The 25,628-nt window shown below is 45.3% G+C and overlaps 1 protein-coding gene across 10 annotated transcripts in view; it reads right to left on the reverse strand.

The window, feature by feature from the left end:
• Positions 1–1,499: 1,499 nt before the first annotated feature.
• LOC135261008 (microtubule-associated protein 4-like) overlaps positions 1,500–25,628 on the reverse strand; it is a 41,790-nt gene continuing 17,661 nt past the window's right edge. For 3 of the 10 annotated variants that reach the window (XM_064346832.1, XM_064346833.1, XM_064346829.1), the window contains exons 4-17: positions 25,218–25,310; positions 24,278–24,490; positions 21,927–23,141; positions 15,379–16,043; positions 14,485–14,712; positions 13,247–13,406; positions 12,309–12,371; positions 11,611–11,843; positions 10,503–10,574; positions 9,002–9,094; positions 6,863–6,944; positions 6,495–6,601; positions 5,552–5,690; positions 1,500–5,099 (exon numbers count right to left, since the gene is read on the reverse strand). In XM_064346832.1, coding sequence (XP_064202902.1) covers positions 5,095–5,099; positions 5,552–5,690; positions 6,495–6,601; positions 6,863–6,944; positions 9,002–9,094; positions 10,503–10,574; positions 11,611–11,843; positions 12,309–12,371; positions 13,247–13,406; positions 14,485–14,712; positions 15,379–16,043; positions 21,927–23,141; positions 24,278–24,490; positions 25,218–25,310 — 3,368 coding nt within the window. In that variant the 3' untranslated portion in view covers positions 1,500–5,094. The remainder of the gene's footprint in view (positions 5,100–5,551; positions 5,691–6,494; positions 6,602–6,862; positions 6,945–9,001; positions 9,095–10,502; positions 10,575–11,610; positions 11,844–12,308; positions 12,372–13,246; positions 13,407–14,484; positions 14,713–15,378; positions 16,044–21,926; positions 23,142–24,277; positions 24,491–25,217; positions 25,311–25,628) is intronic. The other 7 variants (XM_064346830.1, XM_064346838.1, XM_064346831.1 and 4 more) reach the window with 7 other exon arrangements.

Consider the following 25,628-nt stretch of genomic DNA (forward strand, 5'->3'; position numbering starts at 1 on the left):
TGCTCTTCTGTTCTTTTCTTGCTTTAGTATTCGTTTTATAAAATGCTAAGCATTCGTGCTGGGACAGCATATTACGTAGCTACCAAAACATTCAACGGATTAATTCGGTTGCTGAATATTTTCTTCCGGATTTTCTTTGTTAGCCCGTTGTAATTGACTCAAAACGTTTGATACAGTTATGTGAGGTATGCGGTAGTTCTGCATAATTAACATTGGTGATACAGTACAAGCAAACTGGAAATCACCTTCCGCACTTTTTATCCGGGTAAAATAACAGGTTAATTCTAGTAATCTTCCCTTTAGCTTTTCAGACTGCCGTAATTTTACTCAATTTTACTGCCATTTTTCAATTCCACGAAAAGACCAGGAAGACTATGGACTCATTTATGGTGCATGGTTCGCATCTGGAGGGCACACTTCGCTGCTCGGGTAGCAGTAACTTCGAAGGAAAGCAAACGGTGGCTGTACCACTACTAATTTACATTTTCACGCAAGTCCGAGTTTTCGTTCTATTCTTGTCATTTTGCGATTAGCCTATATGGAATTGACGACGAGAAAGTAATAAAACAGTAAATTGTTTACAACGTGTGCATGTTTTCTGCTGTTAATGAATGTGTTTGAGAGGATGTATGAAAATCAATAAATACAAAAGTAACCATATATAGTCATTGTTGGTAACCCGTTGTATATAAGTGGAATAAACCCCTCCGGGCTGGTTATTAGAAAATAATGTAGGCGGAGTAGTGGTAGTATGGGGTTACAGAAGAAATCATATGACAGATGGACCGACGACAACGTCAGTGGGCTAATTTGCCTAATCTTCGCGGTACTTTAGACCCCGGTGGAAACGCAGACAACCATTGGCTGAAGGAACCTTTTAGTTCCTGGTAAAGTAGTTCCTGGGACTGAAAGTTCCGGGTAATTTTGGTGGAAACGCGGCTATATTCTCTTTCCGAGGGTGGCTCAGACATATTTCATATCCATATTTTGTTCCACAGCTGGGACTTCACCTGGTCTTCAACTTGAAGGTTAATCCCTAATTATTAACAGTCTACAATGAAGTTGTTTTGCCATGGCAAACTAAAAATTCATGCCCAGGGCAAATGGCAAAAATGAGAACAGATCAAGGAAACAACCATTCTGACAGACTTAACGCATTACAGTGATCTCCACTGAAAGGTTCTGAATATTGATGCACATGGTGGCCAACTGTCTATTTGTCACCTTGTCAGGATAGAGAGTAAATCACACCCTTACAGAAACGGAATAAACTGAAATAGAATATACTGTTAATATGAGAACATGCATTTAAAAAATATTACAATATCTGAGGGCAGCAATAACTTCTATATTTGTCTATATTGTGAAGTGTTCCAATATCTTGATAATTTTATTTAAATATAACTAACTGTATAGGTATCTTATTGTGCTATATTTGTTTATTTGACTCAAAATAAGCTTAACAGAACTTACGGTTAATGTAAAGAACTACACAAACACACTTTTCCCCTTTTATTACATGAGTAATAGCACATCACTAGTTAACAATTAACTATAACGAACATCTCTTTCAAGCCAGACAATAAAGGTTCCACATCAAAAGAAAAAGAACCTGCATGACAGAATATACCTTACAAATCCATTGTCTTCTACATGCTCTTCTTATTTGTTCTATAAGTGTGTGTACGCACTGTCGTGCTGTAGTACCAACGGTATGAAAGGGATTCTCCTTACTGCTTTTTCAGGAACACATTGTATAACAGGAGATCCTCTATATAAACACTGGCAAACTGACAGAGGTTGTGAAAGGGCGTTCGTCTCAGACACATGAGAGCTACTGTGCATGTGTGTGTGTGTGTGCGTGGGGGAGGGGGGGTAAAATAACAAATACATCAAATCTAACCCCTGACCCATCTGGCCACATAATGTCCAAGGGGTCCTCAACTCTCACATGGCACACTGATATTATGAACTAATATCTATGTAAATTTAATTTAAAATGGGGTGTGAGGGGAACAGACTGTGGTGTGTTGCCAAAGCAGAGAGACAGAACACTCTGTCTGTTAGCCTCTACAATGAAACCTCACTCACATGTCCACCCTGTAGTGGCTGGGGAAAAAAATACATTACACATATATACTGTAGTGTATATCTACCTTGTTTCTCTAATACATTTTATTTTAAAAACATTCTTTTACTTCAGCCCTTTTTCAAAAAGGCAAACACTGATTTTCACTACACTCTCAAGAGTACAGAAGTAGTTAAAAATGAATGTTACAGCTGTACTTAACATACATATGGCCCAAAAAAGGTTTCTTTTTCCATTGTGATATAGTGTATAAATAAGACATACATTTATATACAACTGTGTGAAGTCAGTAAGAAGTGTGTAAGTCATTAGTAAAAATCAGGGAAGATAAATGAGAATGAAAATGGCCTGAGACAAGCATAAAGACAGACTTAGCACCAGGAGAACAAAGCTAAGTAACTGCTGCAGTGAGCACACCCACCACAAGGGAGAGCTACACCATACATTCAGCAACTACTCATGTTGTACTTGACATACTGCAGATATCTAAAAGCCTTCCCTGTCAAAGTATATATGAAAACATATAGTTTAAATAGGTTTTTAAATGTCCCTAATGTACTTTGTGCAGGCATGAATGAATACTTTACTACTCTGAAACAGTTTGGATTCTATTTTGTCGGTCACAAATGATCACCTTTACTGTATGTTGCTTTACAGACAAAAATGCATAACATTAAAACCTAAACAAAATTGAGATTTGTGTTGCAACAATTTTTCAGCATGTCCACCAGCTTTTGTTTCACTGACATGGTGACAAGGGGCCCACTACTATTATACCACTCTGTGTAAACAGGGATACACATTCTCCCAACAAAAGGAAAGCTCTTCATCATAACATACTATATGTCATATATTAGGTGCTTCTTTGTGATGATTTCAGGCACTAGCTCTGCATTATAAGCACTACTCTGTATAATGGTGATAATGGGGTCAACTGCTGATCTGGAGTGATTAAGGTGGGTTAAGTATGCAAACAATAGAGTATGCTGAAGTGTATTTTAAGGTTACTCTTTTACACTTTACTACACTTAAATATTACAAATTAAAGTGTATATAGCGATATACTTAGAGCATGCTGGCATATACTGTCATTTACTTTAGTATACTTAAATATGATTAAAGTGCACATCGTTATACTTAGAGCAAGCTAAAGTATGCCATATGGTCTCAGCAGCTACAGTAGCAGTCAGAATCAGTGGGAACAGGAGAGAGCAGGAGTCACGCATGCTCACGTGTACATGCACAGGCACGCACACACACACACACACACACACACACCCGCATGTTTAATCAGACAGTCCTGGGCTCCACCCCTTCCTCAGCCACTCCACCTTGTTTCAGCTTCACAGCCGGATATACTCTCTGTTGCTAGGTAGGCCAGTTTCTTTCTTGCTCTCGCTCTACTGTTCCTCAGTCTCTCTCAGTAGTTTTCCACAGCCTCTTTCCCCCTCTCCTCCTGTCTGTATTCCCCTGCCTGCTCATTTTTACTTCCCCCAGTTAGGCCCACATCCTCCCTCCCTCTCTCTGCCCCCAGCCAACCAAAGCACCCTCTCTCTCTCTCTCTCTCTCTCTCTCCCCCTCCCTCTCTTTCTCTCTCTCTCTCCCCCCCTCGAGGCAGCCAAGGTGGTGTATGCAAAAAAATGTTTTTTTAATATTAATACATGTGAATTTCAGATGAGAAAGTTCTTGCATACAGTCCATAATTAGTGTTCATTTACACACTGTGGCACATTTAGGTTATACAAAGGTGTCCCACCCTACTCCTTCCACAGTTGCAGGGTTACATCAATGACTAGAGGTTTCACCACTTTGCTACAGATATTCAAAGAGTACATAGGTCTGACTACTGGAACAAGACATGTGCAGGATACTGTAGATGAGGCAGCCCCCTTCAGCTTTATGGAAGTTATGTACCCATTGCTGCTCCCCACACACATACATCATTTTGCCTATTTTTCCCATAAGTTGATTCATTCAAAGAAAGGCTGAGCCCTAAAGCTTGGGCAAGAGAACCAATGCAATAGGTTAATACAGTTAATTAATTTAAATATTAAGCCTCAAAGGGTTATGAGTCTGCTAGGCCACTAAACGATAATATTGGCCTTCTGTCTGTTTGTCTTTTTAAGGACAGTCCCTTTATCTGTACAAGGAGGCCACACAGATCCCTTCATTTCTGCATTGGCATGGGACCAGTTCACTTTTTTCATTCAGTTACAAATATACATCACAAGCAGAATTAATCACTTTCTCAGAATTCTCATCCCCCCCCCCCCCCCCCCCCATTCACATCCCTCTCCATCCTGCTTCGAAGCTCACAGTGGAGGTAAGTCAGTCTGTGTAACTACACCACGGTGTCTGAGGCAGTGATGGGGAAAAGGCCATCCCTCCCGCTTTCTACTTACAATAAGGTCTTGGGAAAAGTCGGAGACATTTGACCGATGAGCTTACGCCAGGTCAGGTGGCCGTTTTCCCAGCATTCCTTCATGACACCGCAGTGTGTGTATGACTTTGTGTGCCCTCACGGCAAGGACTGATTTCCTTCATTAAAAAATAAAAGCAAAGTGCAAAAAAAAAGAGGTAAAGATATTAGAACACGGTTCATCTGTTACATTAATTATGCGAACATGGTCACCAAGCACACCAGATTTATGTGAGTCATACAGTCTACTGCTCAGATAATATAAACCTTTATATTATACGTTTGTGTATGCGCGTGTTCGTATGTATGCGTGTGTCAGTGTGTGTATGTGCATGTTTGTGTGTTGTCTGCATTTAGGTATGTGTATATCTTTGTGTGTGTGTGTGTGTGTGGGAGCCTGGGAAGACTGAGATTGATTCCTTGCTAGTGTGTTGTTGCACACCCCTGGCAGGTGCAGAGAAGGAGGCGATATGGGAATGGGATGGGGGGGTGGGGTGGGGTGGGGGTGGAGAAGCCGGTGGACCCAAGAGAATCATTGCAGGCGGGCGGGGCCAGGTTGTCTGAGCTAAAGCACAGCTTCTGTGCCTCAATCTACAGAGAGAAGACAGAGGCAGAAAACAGAGAGGGAAGAAAAGGAAAAAGAAGAAGAACACAGAGAAAAAAGGGGGAGAGAGACATGAATGGTAAGACTGATAACATGCAGATGCCTTTATCGTCTGAAAATGAAAAGCCAAAGCTTATCACTTAAGGAATTTGCAGTGGAACATTTGTAAAACCCATAGGAAATATTTTCAAGAGTATATAATTTACTCATTCAGGCTACAACCCTCTGTCACTCTTCTAATGATCAAACTTAGAGAAATTGTGGAAAGGAAAATACCAAGGAAAATTCAAAACACCTGCGGTATGCAACGGCTCTCTCCCTACTCTATAAAAGTGTAATAGGTGTCCCTTATTGTTTACGCCCAGTGAAGACAGAGCTCTGAGGGTGGGGCGTATTAAAATTGGGGAAGGAATCGGGGGGTGGGGCAAGGTTCACGTACTTGTCTCAGGAATGCGTGTGTCCAGGGCCTGGGGGTCCCAAAACCCATCACCCAGGTTGGCTGTCAGCTTCAGGCCGTTGTCCTGGACTGTGCTTTCTGGTTCAGTGTCCAGGGCACCACTAGAGGGAGCTACATCTCCCTGTTAGTAAACAGAAGAACCGCAGAGTGTTTTACTGCTTTCACACACAAAACCCGGGCTTGACGCAAGATATTGAACAGGGGTTCAACCCGCGTTTCACCCATTCATACCACACTACGGTCTCAGGTAAGTACCGGGTCCTCACCGTTAACACAATACCCAGGTCGGCAAGTTTAGTCTTCTACACACGTTCGGTTTTTTTCCTGGCTGGAATTACACCGGACACGGAGAGGTCGCTTAGCGCAAGCGGTGCAGAGCTTGCTTCCTTTCGCCACCCACGCTAGTGGGTTACAGCTGTCACACAAGCCGTGGTCAAGCTCAGAGTGGGCGCTATATGTAGCATATCTGACAAACATGCTTGGCTTCCACCACACAAACTCTCTGCGTCTAGAGTAATTCCGGCCTATACAGCTTGGTAGCCTGCTGGCTAGCGGATACACCGTAATTTTACATTACTCTGGCTTAACCCAGTATATTAACTCCTGAAAGAATAGCCCAATTATGTGCTCTGAAATAATGCTTTGCAAAAACAGTCACATGCTTGAATCACAACAGTACTCCTCAACTGTACAGCGCTACCTAAACAGTGGACTCTGTGTACATTCCGGTCCAGCTGTACAACTGTCTAACTGGACAGTGTAGCCCAACTAAACAGTGCTGTGAAGTGCACCTGACAGATGCATCCACAAGGAATGTTACACATCTCTGTTCCCTCTTTACTGGCCACTGCCCAATCTTGATGCTTTTATGCATCCAAGAACAGGAGCAGTATGTAACCCTGAGGACCTAACCCCATGACCTCACCTTCGCAAGGTTGTCCTTTGACTCATGGTTCATGTTATCCATTGACCCCACTTTGGATGAAACTTTGGAGTTGACCTTGTGGGACTGGATTTTCACATCACCACCTCCTACAGGAGACATTCGGTCATTACAACAGCAATAAAGCATCATACAGAAACACTAAAGGGCCTTTAATATATGTCTTTAAAACCTAACCACAGATTAATGTCATTCATATACAGTAAGAAGCCAGATCACCGATAGCCAGTAGCTTATTTTGTTGTTAGAAAAAACTGTGCAAGCCAATGTCATACTGTTCAGTGCAGTTACAACCCTTCACAGTTAGTCCTGAATGTCATGAGCTGCAAGTCAGTTCAAGAGAATTTCACCTGGTTTATGTTTGATATTGTCCTTGGAGCCACACTTGGAGGAAACTTTGCTCAGGTCAGCTTTCTTGTTGAGAATTTGGATCTGTGACACAAAAAAATAAATGAAATACTGCTGTGCTATAAAAGGTGCAGCGTATGTGAATAAATGAGCAAATAGAGAGTATCTGACAAATTGTTATGGTTGGTGTTAGATATGCATTCTGTGCATACTGATGAATAATGACCAAGAAGGCCGTTTCCGGCACCCTAATTTTAAACAGAATAGGAAGAAAACTTCTCTAAAATTTGAAAATGTGACGATTATCACAATTATATTATATAAAACTAATTTACGGCTGAGCTCCATAATGTTTGGGACAAAGACATACAACTTTTTTATTTTAAAAAAAAAAAACAAGTTTGTGAGTTAATTCTGCAGTTCGCTGTACAGTTTATGAAGAAAAAGTCTCACCATAATGAAGAAAAACCCCCAAACAGCTGTCCAATAGATCAGAAACACTTCAGGAGGCAGGTGTAGATGTGTCAGTGATTACTGTCCACAGAAGACTTCACAAACAGAATTACAGAGGCTACACTACAAAGTGCAAACCACTAGTCTGCCACAAAAACAGGATGGCCAGGTTACAGTTTGCCACGAAGCACCTAAAAGAACCTGCAGATTACTGGAAAAGGGTCTTGTTGAGACAAATATTCACTTGTATCAGAGTGATGGCAAGAGCTAAGTGTGGAGGCCAATAGGAACTGCCCAAGATCCCAAGCACCCCCAGCATCTGTGAAATGTGGTGGTGCGGGTGTTATGGTATGGACATGTACAGTATGGCTGCCACAGACTCTGGCACACATCTTCATTGATGATGTAACTACTGCTAGCAGCAGCAGAATGAGTTCTGAATTGTACAGAAGCATCATATCTGCTCAAACAAATTCTCTCAAGTTCAACCAAATGCATTGTATTCACTGTTGAGGTCTTGGCTCACTAGAACTGGCTTTCTTCTTAATGGTGTTCCAAACAGTTGATTTTGGTTGGCCTAAGGTTTGGCCAATGTTTTTTCTCAGCCTCATAATGGCTTCCTTGACTTTCACTGGTACTGTACAACTCAGGCCCTCATAGCGACAAACACCAATAACAGACTTCAAATGGCAATCAAAAGGCTAAAATCAAAAATAGATACTGAAAGCTGCACTAAGGAAGCAATTGAACACACCTGACAAATCACAAACACCTGTGATACCATTTGCCCCAAACATTATGATGCCCTGAAATGGGGGGACTATTTATAAAGTTGTAATTTCTACATGGTGAAACCAAAATGTATAAAAATTCTGTTAAATAAAATCAGAGAATGTGCATTTTAACCACATGTGAATGGTTTGATTACAAATCTAAAATTGCACCAAATCAAGAAAAAATATGTCCCAAGTGTTACAGAGCTCAAATTTCAAATTTCCCTCCCTGACAGGTAAACAAAAGCTGTAAGTCATTTCAGGGGAAGGACCAACATGAAATGAGAAGACTAACTATAACAGTCATATAACAGTACTAGTTATATAATTATATTTTTGTATCATGCTTGTTTGCTTTTATATTTTCTTCTTATTTGATCAGTTAATTGTCACTTAATTCTGTTAATAACTGTTATTCTTTGGCAATATAAACAATGTATATACATGCCAATAAACTGAACAATAACATTTACTAGCCAATAACTAACTGCGATTAAACTGCAATTATTTATGCTGTTGTTATTGTTGCTGCTGTTGCGTTTTTATATTTTTATTATGACTGATTGCTGTTATCATGTGCAAAATGTATTTTGAAACATGTCATCCAAATAAAGCATTTCAGTTGAAAATTGAGAAAGGGAGAGACTAAGAGAGAGGGAGAGAGCAGGGGAAAGGGAGAGAGACTGAGTGAGAGAAAGAAAGAAAGAAAGAGGTAGAGAGACCGAGACAGAGGGCAAAATGAAAGCACTGGACAGAGGGACAAAAATCTGATCTCTGCTGCATTGCAGATTACAGTACACTGTAATTGCTCTATGGGATTGATCTCTGTTGTGTTACAGATTACCGTATAATGGGATTTAGTATATGTGTTTAGTATATCAGTGAGAGGAGTACCACAGTCTGCCATGTACTTACATTCCCCCCCCCAGGAACATGCTTGATATTGTCCTTGGAGCCACAGCGTGAGGTGATATGGCTGAAGTCCACCTTTTTGTTGACTATCTGAACCTATAACACAGCATAGCAGGGGAGAGGGCAGGATCACCAGGGGACCCCGGGTTAGAGGGGAGGGGAGGATGGGTGCTGGGACAGGTTAGCAGAAGCTTCTATGACATGCACCGTTATACATGCACTCGCAAAATCCCAATCACACACTCCTCCCTGTGAGCTGAGATCAATCCCAATCACACACTCCTCCCTGTGAGCTGAGATCAATCCCAATCACACACTCCTCCCTGTGAGCTGAGATCAATCCCAATCACACACTCCTCCCTGTGAGCTGAGATCAATCCCAATCACACACTCCTCCCTGTGAGCTGAGATCAATCCCAATCACACACTCCTCCCTGTGAGCTGAGATCAATCCCACACATGCACTCCTCCTTGTGAAGTGAGATCCATCCCAATCACACACTCCTCCCTGTGAGCTGAGATCAATCCCAATCATACACTGCTCCCTGTGAGCTGAGATCAATCCCAATCACACACTCCTCCCTGTGAGCTGAGATCAATTCCAATCACACACTCCTCCCTGTGAGCTGAGATCAATCCCAATCACACACTCCTCCCTGTGAGCTGAGATCAATCCCAATCACACACTCCTCCCTGTGAGCTGAGATCAATCCCAATCACACACTCCTCCCTGTGAGTTGAGATCAATCCCAATCACACACTCCTCCCTGTGAGCTGAGATCAATCCCAATCACACACTCCTCACTGTGAGCTGAGATCAATCCCACACATGCACTCCTCCCTGTGAAGTGAGATCAATCCCAATCACACACTCCTCCCTGTGACCTGAGATAAATCCCAATCACACACTCATCACTGTGACCCCAGATCAAACCCAAACACACACTCTTCACTGGGACCTGACAGCAATCCCTATTTACAGTTGGCTCCTGACTTAAAGTCACATGTACAGCCATCAACATGTGAGTTAACTCAATAAATATACTGATAACATAAACATATGAGATAACTTAATACACTCACAGCATCAACATAAGATAATTCAATAAATCCACTCTTAAAAAATAAAATAATAATGATAAAGGCTATTTCAGTCAGGATGACTACTGAACTCAGGTTAAACACACTTCAGTCAGGAATTCCCACCATAACACAGGATTATGCACTGAGATTTCATGTTTGGTCACAGAACTGATTTCTGCTATTTATTTCTTTGAGGTGCTTGTAAAATACAGGGCAGATGTTTTGTAGCAGATGTCTGTTGGCAGAGAGGGAGCAGAGAAAGACGGACAGGCTGTGGAAGCAGAGGAGAGGAAGGGTGGAAAGTGAGAGGGAGGCAAAGAGCGAGGACGGACTGATAGGAGTCTACAGAAGGAGAGAAAACAACAGAATAAAATAAAGTGAGAGAGGGAGGGAGAGAGAACGAGAGATGGAATGGACTCACTTTGCCCTGGCTGGTCTCTTTGGAGAGGGAGGATTGTGCCAGGGCGTCAGTCCTGCCCTGTGCTGATGAACCCTGGGGAGACAACCACCCCCAGTCAATACCACACAGGAGAGGGGAGCGCTTTGGGGGCCGAGAGAGGGGGGGAGGCAGGGGTGAAGGGGGAGGCAAGAAGGAGCAGGCGGGGGAACGCAGATAGGAAGAGTAGAGAGAGAAAGAGACCGAAGAAGAGGAGAGAGAGAAGCACTGAGGAAAAGTGGAGAAAGAGAGAGACAATAAGGAAGAGCAGAAAAAGAGACTGAGGAGGGTAATTGTCTCTTCCTGGGTGAAGTGAAGCGTTGTTAATGTTTAATGTGGTGGAGAAATCCATCAAAATACACACACCTAACACTTCAGTTCTGTAACATTCCTATTGTATTCAAAGACAATATTGTATTTCGAACATGGAGAACCCAGTGTAACAGCTGCAGAAAGCATTGGCCTTTACATAGAGGAGTCTGGCTGACAGTTTAGACATTGGACATGAAGACAACAAGATGAGCCAAAGCCGCTGCCAGTCTAAAGAGAAGCAGAGACAGAGAAAGCAGAGAGGGAGCTAGCGAATGAGTAACAGCAGGAAGTAAAGGCCTGATGAATGTGAGTGAGTAAGACAGGGTCCAGCTGAAGACTACAGGTAAACCATGTGGTGTTCAGGTAAGACCTGGGTCAGGGAAGAGTGAGTTACTCAGGTCATCCGTTATCACAGCTACAGCTACAGCAAAGAAGAGGAAAATATAGAAGGCATGGCTATAATATGGAGCCAACACGGTGACAGCAAGCAGCCAACATGGCTACAGCACGAAGCCAAAATGGCTACAGCACAGAGCCAAAACAGGATGAAGCCAAAATGGTTACAGTATGGATCCAACATGGCTACAGCATGGAGCCAACATGGCCACAGTACAGACATAAATAAGTAATGTGCCAGCACTGCTCCTTCCCAATAGTGCTCATATTTCACACACGCACACACACATATGCACATGCACACACACACACACACACGCACACGCAGACGCACCCACACACACACACACACACACTCTCTCTGCCCTCATCCACCTTTCCCCACCTTGCCCCCACCAGGTTGGTGCTTCATATTGTCCGTGGAGCCGACCTTGGAGCGGATGTTCTTGATGTCGGGCGACGGGGCGGTGCTGGGGCGGGCTGAGGACCGCGGGGCCCGCGGGACGAGGGGCTTCCGATCGGGCGCGGCGGAGGTGGGCGTGGGGGGTTTAGTGGGGCGGGTGCGTGCCGTGCTGCTGACCCCAGTGCCAGGGCTGGTCCTGGGACGATTACTGTCTGCTGTGGGGAGGAGACCAGAGAGGGGGAGGGAGAGAGAGAGCGAGAGAGGGCGGGACATTGATATTAGTTAAGGGGTAGCACACAGTAACCAGTCAATCTGCCACACAGCAAAAGTTTAAAAGTGAAATCTACATTATGATACACAGTATTTGTAAATTCTAAGCACTCTTCATCCCCTTTGCACATTTTTACACTCATACTGTTAATGCTATGTATGCTATGCATCAATACTTTATGATTATTTCTTCAGTAGATTGATTTCTTCAATCTTCAGTAGATTTAACAGCAGGATCACAGAGAAGTGAGCAGAAGAGGAAACCAGCATCAGGCAAGAGGAATCAGAGTAGAGGCAGACAGACAGACAGATAGATAGATAGGCAGACAGAAAAACAGAGGAAGGGATAGAGAGACAGACAGACAGGCAGACAGACAGACAGAGAGCTGAGGAAGGGATAAGGGCTCTACCTGTTGTGCTCTTTAGAGTGCTGAGCTTCTTGGTCTCGCTTGCTTTGTTCTCTGTCTTGGGGACTGTGAAGCAGAGCACATTTTGGGGGGGGGGGGTGCATAATATGTCATTTCAATGACCCCACTGAGAATAATAATAATATTAGTAATAATAATTATAATAATCCTTATTTCACTGTACAAAAAGCAGCCCAAAGTGCTTTACACAAACATTGAAACATCAAACCTCTCCCATCTCCAACTCATCTCTTCAGAATATACCTGGACGAACTACCACCACTCCGTATATTTCACTTTAAACCCCCCTCCCCCCCTTTCATGACACTTGTTGCATGTACCCCCATTCCAGTACTTCTTGGTAATTTGTATTTGTCCTAATATTGTAGCTTGTTCTTCTGACTAGTTGGCTTGGCAGAGGTTAGGTCAGAATATTGTTCACTGTGTGAACTAAACTGTGTTCTTGGCTAGAAATAGCTGTACAAAATAAGTATTGTATCTTATTGAACCTGTGTTTAGTAGTTTTCTATGACCATGAAATTCACTTTTGTACGTCGTTTTGGGTAAAAGCGTCTGCCAAAGAAATGTAATGTAATGAAAAGAACAAGTAAAAACTTACAATTTTAAATAAAACCTTTTAGAAATAAAATATAAGTAGTGGTCAGCAGCATGAAATGCCACTGTTCCCACATCCAATGAGAGCACTGATCACTAAATAGACTAAACTGTGCTGGTCACCCTGAGCCCAAACGCTGGGCCAGTACGTTGAGTCGTTCCTTGCCACGTTCACCTCTCGCGAGGTTTGCGTTTGTGAGGGCTTCAGGCTGGGGTACACCGTGAATGTGCTTCACAAACGCATGTTGATTCGATGACTTTCTCACACACAATCCGGCGAGTACACCGTGGGCAGCACAGGGGGCCGGAGGGGGCAGGACACTCACGGGTGGAGCGCCGCAGAGAGGGGGCGCTGCCGGACGTGCGGTTGGACAGGGGCACGCGGGGGGCGCCAGGTGCTTTGGAGGCGGTGGTGCTGGAGGACCCGTTCCTAGGGGCTGAGGATTTCGCCGTGTTGGCCTTCGGCGCAGGGGGGAGTCTTTCAGTCTGTAAAAAAAAAAAGCAAAGTCAGAAAGAGGTGGAGGAAGGAATGCAGAGGGAAAGATGAGAGGTCATTGGGAAATGAGACAGTTAACGAGAGACAAAGAAAGCACCCCCCCCCCCCCCACTGCTCTCCTCACCGCAGGATCAAACTGAGACCGTAGCAACAAACTGGCCATGGGACATTTCTAATAGAGTCCTCAAACCATTATCCATGAAGCCTTGTTTTTCTGGTGTAGCTGACTCAGCCTTTCACACTAGGGCTTGCCTACCCTGTCTGAAGCCATGTGCAGCAATGCCACCGAACATGAAAACTACCTGTTGTTACAAATGTTCACCACCAGAGAGAGCCACAGCTTTATTTATCCAGTACCACTGATTCCATGCAATGTGCCTGAACATGAACAGATCAATGAGGTGGATTGCAGCACTTACTACAACATTAGGCTAATACAAGTGAAACACAATTTAAGCTCATCGTGTTTTCCTAGCATACATCGAGGAGGTCGTCGTTCTCTCTGCAGAACTAACCACGCCATGTTTTTTGCATCTTGAACTGTTCAAATATTCAGTAACTGGAACATGTTAGCACTGACACAAATCTAGGGGGGGGACCTATTTTTAAAGGTCTGCATTCACAGCAGGGTTTCATGAGAAATGTCACACGTCACCCCCCTGAGAGAACCTCCTCTGCGCCTCCCGCACGTGCACAAGCCCCACCTCCACCCTACACCTCCCCACATGCAGCCTCCATGTCTCAAGCTCCTCTCAGCAGCAACGGTTCCTTTCCTATGGTTGCCCGCGGTTACAGTTATAACACCATCATGTGCGTTAGTTTTTATTGTCAGAAAGGCCCCTTAAAGGTGAGATCCCTGGGTGAGCAGGACTGGCTCAGAAGGTCTTAATGGGGTGTTAAGCAGGGATTAATCGGGGGGGGGGTGTCAGAAACAGGACAGGGGCCACGACACAAGCATTGGCCCAAGGACCGCAGCAGGGGGGCAGGGTGCTATCAGAGTGAGGAAGAGAAAACGGAGAGTGAACTCCTGCACCCCAGCACTGACTGTGGGGGTGTGGCAGGACTCACCTTGGGCTTGGCTTCACGGGCGGAGGCAGTTGGGTGGCTGGCAACAGGCAAGGGCCGCTTGGTAACAGCGGTGGGGGTGGTGGCCTTGGTGGGGGCGGGGATTTTTTTGCTGGGGGCCGAGAGGGAGTTGGTGGAGGTAGGGGGTGGGCGTTTGGACGCGGGGGCCCCGGAGGGCAGCGAGGCTGGCCGCGTTTTGGCGGAGCTCGCCTTGGCCGGCGCAACAGAGGGCTGAGGCATGGACACCGTCGCCAAAAACAACAAACAATCAAACAAACAAACGGAGAAACAAAACAGAGTAAAAATGGAAAACAAAAATGCAAACACAGGTGATAATGGCAGCAACACAAGGCAGTAAAGCGGTTTGAGTCACAATCAGAGCACTGAGCAGCCAAATAAGAAAGCGCAATCACAGATTCACTTCAAAGCAGCACTTACACGCACATACACTCTCAAAGCTTCTGTGCTAGCAGAAGGAAATCCAGCTGCAATTTTTCAAAACAGATAACAGTATCCTTTTTCAATTTATTTTTAAAATTAATTTGGCATGTCCAATTCCCTCCCTAATTTGAAATGTCCAATTAACTATTTACAGTTGCATCCATGCTGCAATACCCCAGGCTGGGGGTGGGGGCAATCTGTGACTGTGGGGCTAATCCATGTACAGGTGCCTCAACTGGATGAGCAGCAGACCCTCAGTGTCTTTTTAAAAAACATGTAGCACTGGCGTTGGATTGCTTATATTTTTCAGGATCAAAGAGGTCTATGGTCATATCTGCAGCAAACACACACGTGTCTCACAGAAATCCACACGCACACACACGCACACAGAGCAAAGCGCACAGCACAGCACTGAATGGTAAGGCCCTCATTCTCCGCCTCCTTTCTCTGGCTCACCTTTGTCTTCTTATCAGAGCTGGGCAGGTCCTTGCCTGGCGCTGCTCTGGTCCCAGCAGCTGCTGCAGGTTTTCCAGCTGCTTTTGCAGTCACCTTCTCCGGTGCTTTGGAAGTCTTCAGGCCATTCTCCTTCTTAAGGGGCTTCTCAGTCGCTTTGCCCATCTTCTGCTGATCCACTTTCTCAGGCTTGTCTTTCTTGGGCTCACCTTTCTCAGTCTTGCCTTTCTCAGCCTTTTCTTTCTCAGTCTTGTCTTTCTCCGTCTTTTCGTTTTCAATCTTGTCTTTCTCCGTCTTTTCATTTTCAGTCTTGTCTTTCTCAGTTTTTTCTTTCTCAGCCTTGTCTTTCTCAATATTTTCTTTCTCAGTCTTGTCTTTCTCAGTCGTGTCTTTTTCGGCCTTGTCTTTCTCAGCCTTTTCTTTCTCCCACTTCCCTTCCTTATCTTCCTTTTGAAACTCACGCGCTTTATCCACCTTTTCCCACTCGCCTCTCTTCTCAAACACATCGACCTTCTCCATCATCGGGGAGCCGCTCATCTTTTCTGCCTTTTCTGGCGTGTCCATCTTCTCTGGCTCGTCTGTCTTCTCAGGCATGTCCAGCTTCTCCGTCTTCGGGAAGCTGTCCATCTTTTCCACATTTTCTGGCTTGTCGGCCTTCTCGGTTTTCACTGCGGGATGAAGCGAAACCATAAATGAACTCCCTACATGTGATATTCCATGAGAGCAAAACCACAGCTGAGAAAGCTATGAACAACCCTTTCATGTATACAGCGCAGTATCCAAAATATGAAGCAAATGGCGACCCATGTGAGCGACTAATTCAGTGAATGTGTGACTGAGTAAGTAAGCAAGCCACTGAGAGCAAGCAGGTGGGTGAGTGACCAAGAGACGGACCGACTGACAGAGTGAATGAGTGCCTGAACAAGCACCCGAATGAGTAACTGACTGACTGAGCATGCGATAACCTGACTGAGCATGAGTGAGGGAGGGAGTGACTGGCGGTAGCAGAGTCCAGGCCCGCGGTCAGACGTGAAGTGAAAATGGAGGCTGCAGGATATCACATGAGACAGGAGGGCCGCTTGTTCCACACAGAACTGCTGGACCAATCAGAGGGCCGCCACATGCGCGCACAGCCATGAGCTGCACAGCGTGGGAATCACAGGCTAGTAATGAATGAATGCTGAAGAACTGGCCCAATCCCCTGGCCACAAGGCAAGCCCCGCCCACAAGCAGCGCTATTGGTATGTCCCCATAGTACTGCTGCCCCCGCCTCCTGACAACACAGCTGTATCCTGCCACCTGGAGCACTCTCTCCATCCTGACGCTGCATGGACTATAGAGGGCTCTCCGGTGTCCACAGCTGAGCTGCATGCCACATCTTTGACTTGACCTTCTATAACTTTCCCAGAATTCCCTTCCTGTATCCTGTACCATGCTTATTGTGACACAGCCAAATGTAAATTAGATGTAAATACAAGACTCAAAAACAGCCAATGGCAATGCTTCAAGGGAAAAAACAAAATCAATTCAAAAAAGATAATGAGGAGATGTGACTATTGGAAGATCATGCTCTGATTGAACACTGCAATTCAGTGACTCTCTGATTGAGCACTGTCATTCGGTGACTCTCCAATTCAGTGCGTGATTCAATAACTCTCTGATTCAGCTGTGACTCTGTGACTCTCTGATTCAATGCTGTGATTGAGTGACTCTCTGGTTGGGGGTGTGGTGCATCCTTCCCTGGAGCCAAGGTATGTGGACACTGGGCACAAGCACAGCTGCCATTCAGACATGAGAGGGAGGGAGAGGGAAAGAGGGGGAGCAAGAGTGAGTGAGAGAGAGAGAGGAAGAGAGAGAGATAGGTGAAAGATAAAGAGAAAATTGAGAGAGAGACAGAGAGATGGAGAGAGTGGAGGATGAGAGAGAGTGAGCAAGAGACAGGAAGAGAGAGATAGGAAGAAGATATTGAAAAATAAAGGGAGAAAAATGAGATAGAGAGAGGGAGGGAGAGGAGGGTGAGAGAGAGAGAGAGAGAGAGATAAATCCAGACTGCTTCCACACAAAGTCTCTGTTGATGCCTGTCATTTCTGCTCTTGTCAGGGTGACAACTGCTGCGCATGCATGAGTGGGCAGTAATCCTGAGCTCACAGAAACACAGACACAGGCACACACATTCATAAGGAGCAGTCCCGCCGCAGGAACACAACTAGCTGAACTCCATTCGCTCTGAAGGAGGAGCAGAAGCCGCATTCTGCAGACCTAAGAGGGCGGAGCAACAATCTAGTTCCATTATGACATCACCTCAGAGCCACTGTCAGTCAGCTCATAAGACACCTCATCTAGACCACCAGCGAGAGGTGAACTAGACCCTGAGGCCAATGGCAAACACCAGACTGACTCCAGCCATTCAGTTCCTTAATGAATAAAGTAAAAAATTCCAAATATATTAAAAACAAAGCAATATTCCAGTTTCCAGACATAAAACATACTGATTGGAAAGGCAAAAACCAAACTAGTCATAAGACAAAAAACAAAGCAGTGATAAGCTCCTAATGGCGAAGCCACTATTTTTCATCCAGAAAGTAAGTGCCGTGTTAAATCCTGCATTAAGATTTACAGTTTAGTGCTCCATGTTCAGCCACATACACCGAGAAGCAGGCAGGCCTGTTGCCATAGAAACAACACAGAACATGGCAGAAAGGAGAGAACATGTGCATTTCAATCAGGGGAAGATTATCTTGCTTCATTTCAGGAAAACTGCTGTTATCATTACTGCATGCACTGTACACACAATGTGACTTGTATTATAGCATATTCTGTCACAGCATTTATAATGCAAGATTTCCCAATGAGGTATTGTAAGAGAATGACAGGTTTTGAATCAACAACCTCAGGTCCACAATAAATTGAAAATATACAGCAGTTTCGATCCATCGGATGAATGGTGATGGACTAAACATTAACCAGTTGCATGTGGAATAATTAAAAACACTAGAAAAAGAGGAATTCAACCTGTGCAAATACAGATAAAGAGTTACAACAGATGCTTTGGTTAAAAAAAAGAACCTAAGACTGGCTGTTAAAAACAGAACCCACACACTGTTTCATCTGAGGTATTCAACTCCAAAAAAATCAATGAAGCTTACTTGAAGAATATTATCATAACAAAAAGTAGTCCACTTCAAAGGATCGGTTCATCTCTGTCTCTGAAACCACAGTACACTTGGTACTGTAACCCAACACATTCCGTACTGTAGCTGGCGAACTCCATACTTAACGCAGAACTACTGAACTAAACATTTTATCTGCGGGAGTTCAATAGTTTGAATAGAGACTGAAACTGGTGCTGAACCAGTTGAAGCCCAATGGAAATGTGTTTCAAACTGGGGACACTGCAGAGGCTCTAGTGACCAGCTGAGCGTGTTTGGATCCGTCTCCGCGTGTGTGTGTGTGTGTGTGTGTGTGTGTGTGTGTAGCAGCGCACATGTACCTGTATGTGTGTATGTAAGAACGTGTGACGGTGTGAGAATACATGTCTATATTCTGCAGCTCACATGTCTTGCCTTCCCCTTGCCATTTCATGCTTGCTGCTCCACAAAACTATTTCAAATTTTTTTATTGGGCATCTCCAGTCCCACCCGAATTTGGAATGTCCAATTTGCAAACTATGTACAGGCAGGCTCATTCACAGCCCCTGCTGCTGGCTCTGGAGAGTGAAGGCAATCCGCGATTCTCTTCCAAAACACAAGCCTGCCAGCCAGCTGCTTCATTTCACATAGCAGCCGCAAGCCGCGCACACAGAGTGAGCTAGCCAGCAGCACTGATCTCCGAAACTTTAATGAGCACACATTAGACAACTGGTCAGCCAGTGGGCAGGGCAAGGAGTCTGTAACTTTAAAAAATCACTGAGCACAGCAAGGGCCTGGAAATGACAAATGCTTTTGTATATTTGCATCTGCTTCATTCTGGTCAAAGATGCTCCTACTTTTCACAGAAAACAATTAATGACACAATGAAAAACAGGTGTGATAATTTTTACTGTCCCAGAATCAGCTACCAATTGTTTCTCTGCTCAGAAACCCCATACCTGCCATCAACTAAAAGAGTATTGCTTTATTTAATATAATCCCTCTGCAATTATAAATTAAATAATTAAATAAATTATCTTGTGTGCATGCATGTGTTTCTGCGTGCCAGTATCAGTGTTGTGCATGTGTTTGTGCGTGTGAGTGTTTGTGTGCATATGTATGTGCGTGTGTGCTTGCGTATAGCAGGTATGTTTACATGTACGCGTGTATGACAAAGGCTAGACGCAGAGGGCAAAAATGCTGAGACACCACCAGCCAATCAGATTGGGTCACAGGGACAGACACAGCACATTCTCTGGCTTACAGTGCTGCCTCTTTCCCACTGTGAACAGAAAATAGAGCCGTTTCTCCCAAGTTACTGTGACATCACCGCAAAACCCTTCTCAATGGGCCTTATTACATAAGAGCGGTGGACAACAGATTCCCCTGTTTTACGCCAGACAATGCACACATTCTGCCTGAATAAAGCATGAGCTTACAGTACAACTGAGAAGTTATATTAAGAGATTAATTAAACAAACCATGTCACTCATGTATTACTTTTTATTGTGACTGAGCCTTTGAAATGGACTGATTCCAGTCACACACATGGACGGATCCCTTATGAGTGAGAGTGCAAAACCAGTGCAATTATAGAAAGTTCTCGCTGGCTGTGAACCAATATTCCCTGGCAAACCTAAACATAATCCTCAGCAGTCCATCTGCTATCTTTATGGGTAAATCCTCGTTCGGGGGACTTAAAGCACCATAATAACAACACCGAAAAAAAAATAAACTTATCATAATTTAACAACTAGAGAATAACTGTTCAGTTTTCTCATCATTCTTACAGGTAGACTCTTCATTGTAGACAGGCCTAGTGGCCGATGTAAATGGTGCAAATACAGTAAAATTAGTTTTACTGAAGGAATGAATGTGACAACTTTGCCTTAGTAGTGCACCAACTGAGGTAGAACTACTCTACTCTAATTACAATGTGCTTCCTCTTCAGCTTTGAGGATTGAGGAAGCATTTAAGGGGTTCTTTTATTTTTATTTTTGGGCAGGGTTTACAGCTTTATGTAGGCAGTCCCTGACATAAAACACACATATAAATTAAGTATGTGTTGCTTTCATAAGCCAAAACAAATCACACGCCCAGCTTAACTGTGTTAGTCAAAGTGAAGAACGAAGGACCCTGGATAATGATAGATCAATGCTATGGTTGATCGGTGTTGAGAGATCTACTGAGATAGTGAAGCTGGGGCACAGAGCAGATTCATGGATGGAGAGTCTGTCATTGCATTTGAATTCTAATCTCCCCCAATGTCACATCCCGTTGTTTTCCTGACAGCCCCTAGTCCTTATATATCCACAGCAACCCCCTCCCATTTCTGGAGCAACAGGATGGCTATGACAGGGGCTGCATCACTGGAACAACAGGCACAAACTGAGGAAATGGAAGGAGAGAGATGAGAGGGAGGGCTGGACAGAAAAGAAAAGGGGATCTGACAGCATGAAGGGAGCAGGAGTGCGGAGAAGGAGGAGCCAGGGCAGAAGCTCCGTGTTCCACACACCACAGCTACAACAATGAGCCAAAGCCATCAAGCTGCTGATCAATATGAGACTGCAGTCAGGCTCTACCAAGTGCTAAGAGCCTGAATTCTCCAGGTCCAACCTATCCCACAATCCTCTATGTGTGTGTGCGTGCGCGTGTGTTTGTGTGTACACATGCAAAGAAAATAAAAAAAAATTTTAAGAAGAGCTTACCTGTTTCCAAGAATCACCAGACGTTCAGTTACCATGACAGGCAGCAAAGAAAGAAGAAATGATCATGTCATCAATTCAGCATTATATTGGGTGACATAAATACAACAATTTGGATTAGCATTTGCTGTGTGCACTGGTGGCTTTGACGTTTAAGTAGTAAACATTTACCTGCAAGAAAAACAAGAATTATCAAAACAAATTATCATTAAATGATAATGTGTGAATGAATTGCTGATGAGAAACAGACAATCTGCAGCTAGCCCATGTAGAAAGAATGTTAAAAAAGAGAAGAATGTTAGCAAATGGTTAACAGGAATAAAGAGGAACATGTAATGACAAAAGACAGCACAGGTCCAGACAGAGGGACCTAACAATGGCCCCATAGACACACAGCTTGGATTAGTAAGTCTCTTTCGCCCACACATGCTTAATTACAGACCAGCAGGTCCCTTTAGCCTAAACATGCTTAATTACAGACCAGCAGATCACATGAGGCCATCATACTGCACTAACCAGAAATGCATTCTGGGATGGGAAGTGGGAGCAAGAGAGAGAGAAATCCCACCCAAAGCCTTCCCAGACCCAGAGACTCAGCCAGCCAGAGATGCAGTGTGGCCCGAGAGTCCAGCACCACCCTCTTTTAAACTGCCATGCAGTGTGCAGTCACTGCCCCCTGCCCTGACCGCCCCAGGACCCTGTATCAACTCTCACCAACCTTCAGTCACTGAGGGGTCTGCCGGCCCCTCATCCTCCCTCCAGCCCTCCAGCTGGGGCTCCTGGTACTCTGACTGGCTGGGAAAAAAGGGTGGGGCTGCAGGGTTCAGGGCGGAGCTCACCATGGGGAAGGAACCAGAAGGTGCGCAGGAAGAGCTGGTAATGGGAGGGGTCTGGGAATAGGGGGGTGGAGTATGGGAGGGGCTTACAGGAACAGGCTCGTTGTGATTAGCGGACGCAACAAGATCACCTTTGGGAACTGGAGCCTCTGCAGTGGTTGAGGGAGGGGAATATCCAACCAGTGGTTCCAAATGGGGGCTGTCCTTGCAGGGTGTTGGAGATGGGGGTGGGATAGGGGCAGGGACTGGTGTTTCAGCAGGTGAGGGAACCTGGAAAGGATTAGGTGACTGGGAGAGGGGAGGGGCAGAGGGCACAGGGGCATCCTTTGTGGAAGACTTTTGCAGAGAGCTGGAATTGGAGGGGTCCTCCACAGACACAGCTTTCTCAACAAGCCCCTTCTCCTGCAGGGAATCTGGGGGGACGGCAAGGTCCGAGCGGAGGGGGGCGATCTCCGTCTCCATGCTGGGGTCACAGGAATCTGCCCCTGCAGCCAGGTAACTGTCCAGGCTGGCAAGTACAGAGGGGGGGGCTTCAGAGCTCAGGGTGGAGGGGGTGGTGGGCGATTCCTCGGCCCCTGCAGGCGTGGGGCTGTTCAGCGGGCTGAGGGCTTCATGGGTGGAGCTCTCCTGGGACTGGGTGCTCATGGACCAGGGGTCCCCGGCAGGTCCCTGGGGCGGGGCTGTCAGGGGCGGCTCCTGGAGGGCACTCCACTCCTCTGGGATTCTCTTTCGGCTCTTGCCCTTCTTGCCCCTGGCCCCAATTCTGCCCCCATCATCGAACTCCCATTCCATGCCTGGGTAGACTCCGGTGGGGCTGTGGTTTTCACCCTGGGGTCCCTGAGACTCCAGGACGTCATACATCTCCTCCCTCTGCCTTCTCTTCTTCTTCTTTTTCTGCCTCCTGCCTCCTCCTCCCTCGCTCCCCCTCTCCTCCTCAACCCCGCCGCTCTGCTGGTGGCACTCGTCTGCACCCGGGGGTTCAGGGGAGCAATCTGCCATCTCATCGGCATGGCAACTGATCGCCGCAGAGTCACTGGGTGTGAAGGAAAGGTCCGTCTGTAGCCCACCCTCGCCCGCCCAGGGGCCACCCGGGACTCCTCGAGCACAGAGGGAGAGAGAGAGTCACGCTCTGTGCAGGCTTGCACCTCCTAAAGCCAACACTTGGCCCCTGCAACACTACAAATCCCACAATGCACTATCCAAAAAGAGCCCCAATATAAAAACTAAATACACCAATAGCATATTGCACATCTTACATCCAAAATATGAAAAGCACATATTTAAATAGGAAATTAAACAGTCATGGCATAGATTATTCCCACTTTAATATTCTGTATACGATTTTACGAGCATATTATTGATGATATTTTAAAATGTATTATTTCAATATATTAACCAACTCAGGCATAATGTTGACACAATGTTTTAAAACAATATTGACGCTGCACCCCAGAATACTTCCGAGCTTTGGTTGACACTTTGGGCAGACACACACAGATGGCTGTTGCTGTTGAATTTTTCGAATGTAAATTTTTTGGTGCTTTGAGCGACACAAATGTTGGCATTGTTGAAGTCCACTGTGCCAGGGTGAGCTGCAGTGGATATCTAGAAAACTCATCAAATCTCAGCGAAACTATCTGGATGGATAGATAGCACTCTGGATAAGTGTAAATACAGCTTTATTAGATTTTTGGGAGAACTGCCCCTTTAAAGGATCTACCCCCAACAGAAAGGGCGACTCCCACTGGTGGATGAAAGCCTATGAAATCATAGTTCACTATGGAGGTTGGGAGGTTTTCCTATTGGGAGTGTCCAGCTGTAATCCCCAATCCTCTGTGAAAGCTGGAAAGGAGGGGCGGGAATGTTATGACATCATGTTGTGACATCATGTTTATCTACAGACAGGGCGGCCTGGTCCTGCTCACAGCTCTCAGGGGAGGTGCCTGCTTGCAGACTCAAGACCACTGCCTTTTGCCATGCAGTTTACCAAAGCAGTTTACACACATGAAGTCATTGCAGAGGTCATCCTGGTGAAGAGAGCAACTGATCATTTCAGGCACTGTGAAGGTTTAACCCCTGATGTTAAATCAAAATTAAATAAAACTCTCACAGTCACCCAAAATACAGTGCACAAGAATATATGCTGATTGGTCAAAATGTGACTACGGGGGGTAGGCTAGTACTGACTCAACCAGCTCTGAAGACCAAGAAGCCTGCCCAGTTCCCCCCTTACCTGCAGTGTTGTCGGGGGCACTGAGGATGTCCAACGGGCTCTCAAAGGGATTCAGATCATTGGGCTTGTTGGGCATCTGGGCCAGTTTTGGGGGTACGGAGGCAATGAGAGGCGATGGCTGCTGGGGCTCTGCCATGCTGGGGGGCCTCGCAGTGGAAAGGGGGGCCATGCCCACATCCATATTCATTATGTCCATCCCCTGCTGGGTGAATCCTGTGAGCACACGGACACTGTTACTGTGGAGGTACTTAAAGACACTCAACACTGACACAAACTTATGACCACTTATCACTGCCTCAAACTTACAGACACTCAACACCGACTCAAACTTACAGCCACTCAACACTGCCACAAACTTATAGCCACTCAAAACAGACTTAAGCTGCATCATCACCAATTCCAGCGAGGATGCATTGGGATGCAACGGACCCCCAAACTTGGCAGAATGCAAACAAATGACATAGCCCACCATGGAACACTGCCAGCACCTGATTCGACAGACAAACCCTGTTCTCCAAACCGGAACAATATGGCACATCATTTACAAACTTTCTCCACCTAAACAGTCCACTAAAATATGTTTCTGAAAATGCTTGAGGCGGGAAATAGGAAATACAGTTGCCGAATCTTGTTATGCGATACCGGATTGATTTGCATAGAATAAGGTACATCCAATGTAAACACAGGCCGATACATAGAAAATGAACAGAATGCGCAGAGTGCCTGAATTGTTGAGAATGCCCCATCACAGGGCTATACTGCAGCAGTCAGGTAACTCACACTCATAATTATGACAGATAGAATTTCAGTTAAACACTGTGCAGCAGTGTACAGCAGGAACATGTGATATTCTGGCTTCAAGGTCAGTTAACCAAAAAGTATCCATATGCTGGGCAGACACTGCCTTGTCCTGGAGTGAAGGAGGCTAACAGAGGCAGACCTGTGAAGGGGTCTGTGAGGCTGCTGGCCTTCACCTCAGGGACCATGGGCTGGGTACCCCACTGGCCTGGGAATCCACCCACGGAGACTGGGCCTGCAGAAAGAGAGAGAGAGGTGCATGACATTACATTACATTTATTTAGCAGATGCTTTTATCCAAAGCAACATACAAAAGTGCATATCAAGGTTATTGGAACAACTACAAATCACAGGTTCGATAAGGTACAGTACTCATTTTGCACAGTTCTTTATAGCCAAAAACAGAGGAGAGAGAGAGACACATGAGTGAATGAGAGTGAGAGAGAGAGAATCTTTCTGAGAGTGAGAGAGAGGAGAGAGACAGGTGAGTGAGAGAGAGAGGCACGTGATAGAGAAAGAGAGAGAGAGAGAGAGTGAGGGATCAAATCTCTGA

This window comes from Anguilla rostrata, chromosome 8 (assembly GCF_018555375.3).
Source record: "Anguilla rostrata isolate EN2019 chromosome 8, ASM1855537v3, whole genome shotgun sequence".
NCBI lineage: Eukaryota > Metazoa > Chordata > Actinopteri > Anguilliformes > Anguillidae > Anguilla > Anguilla rostrata.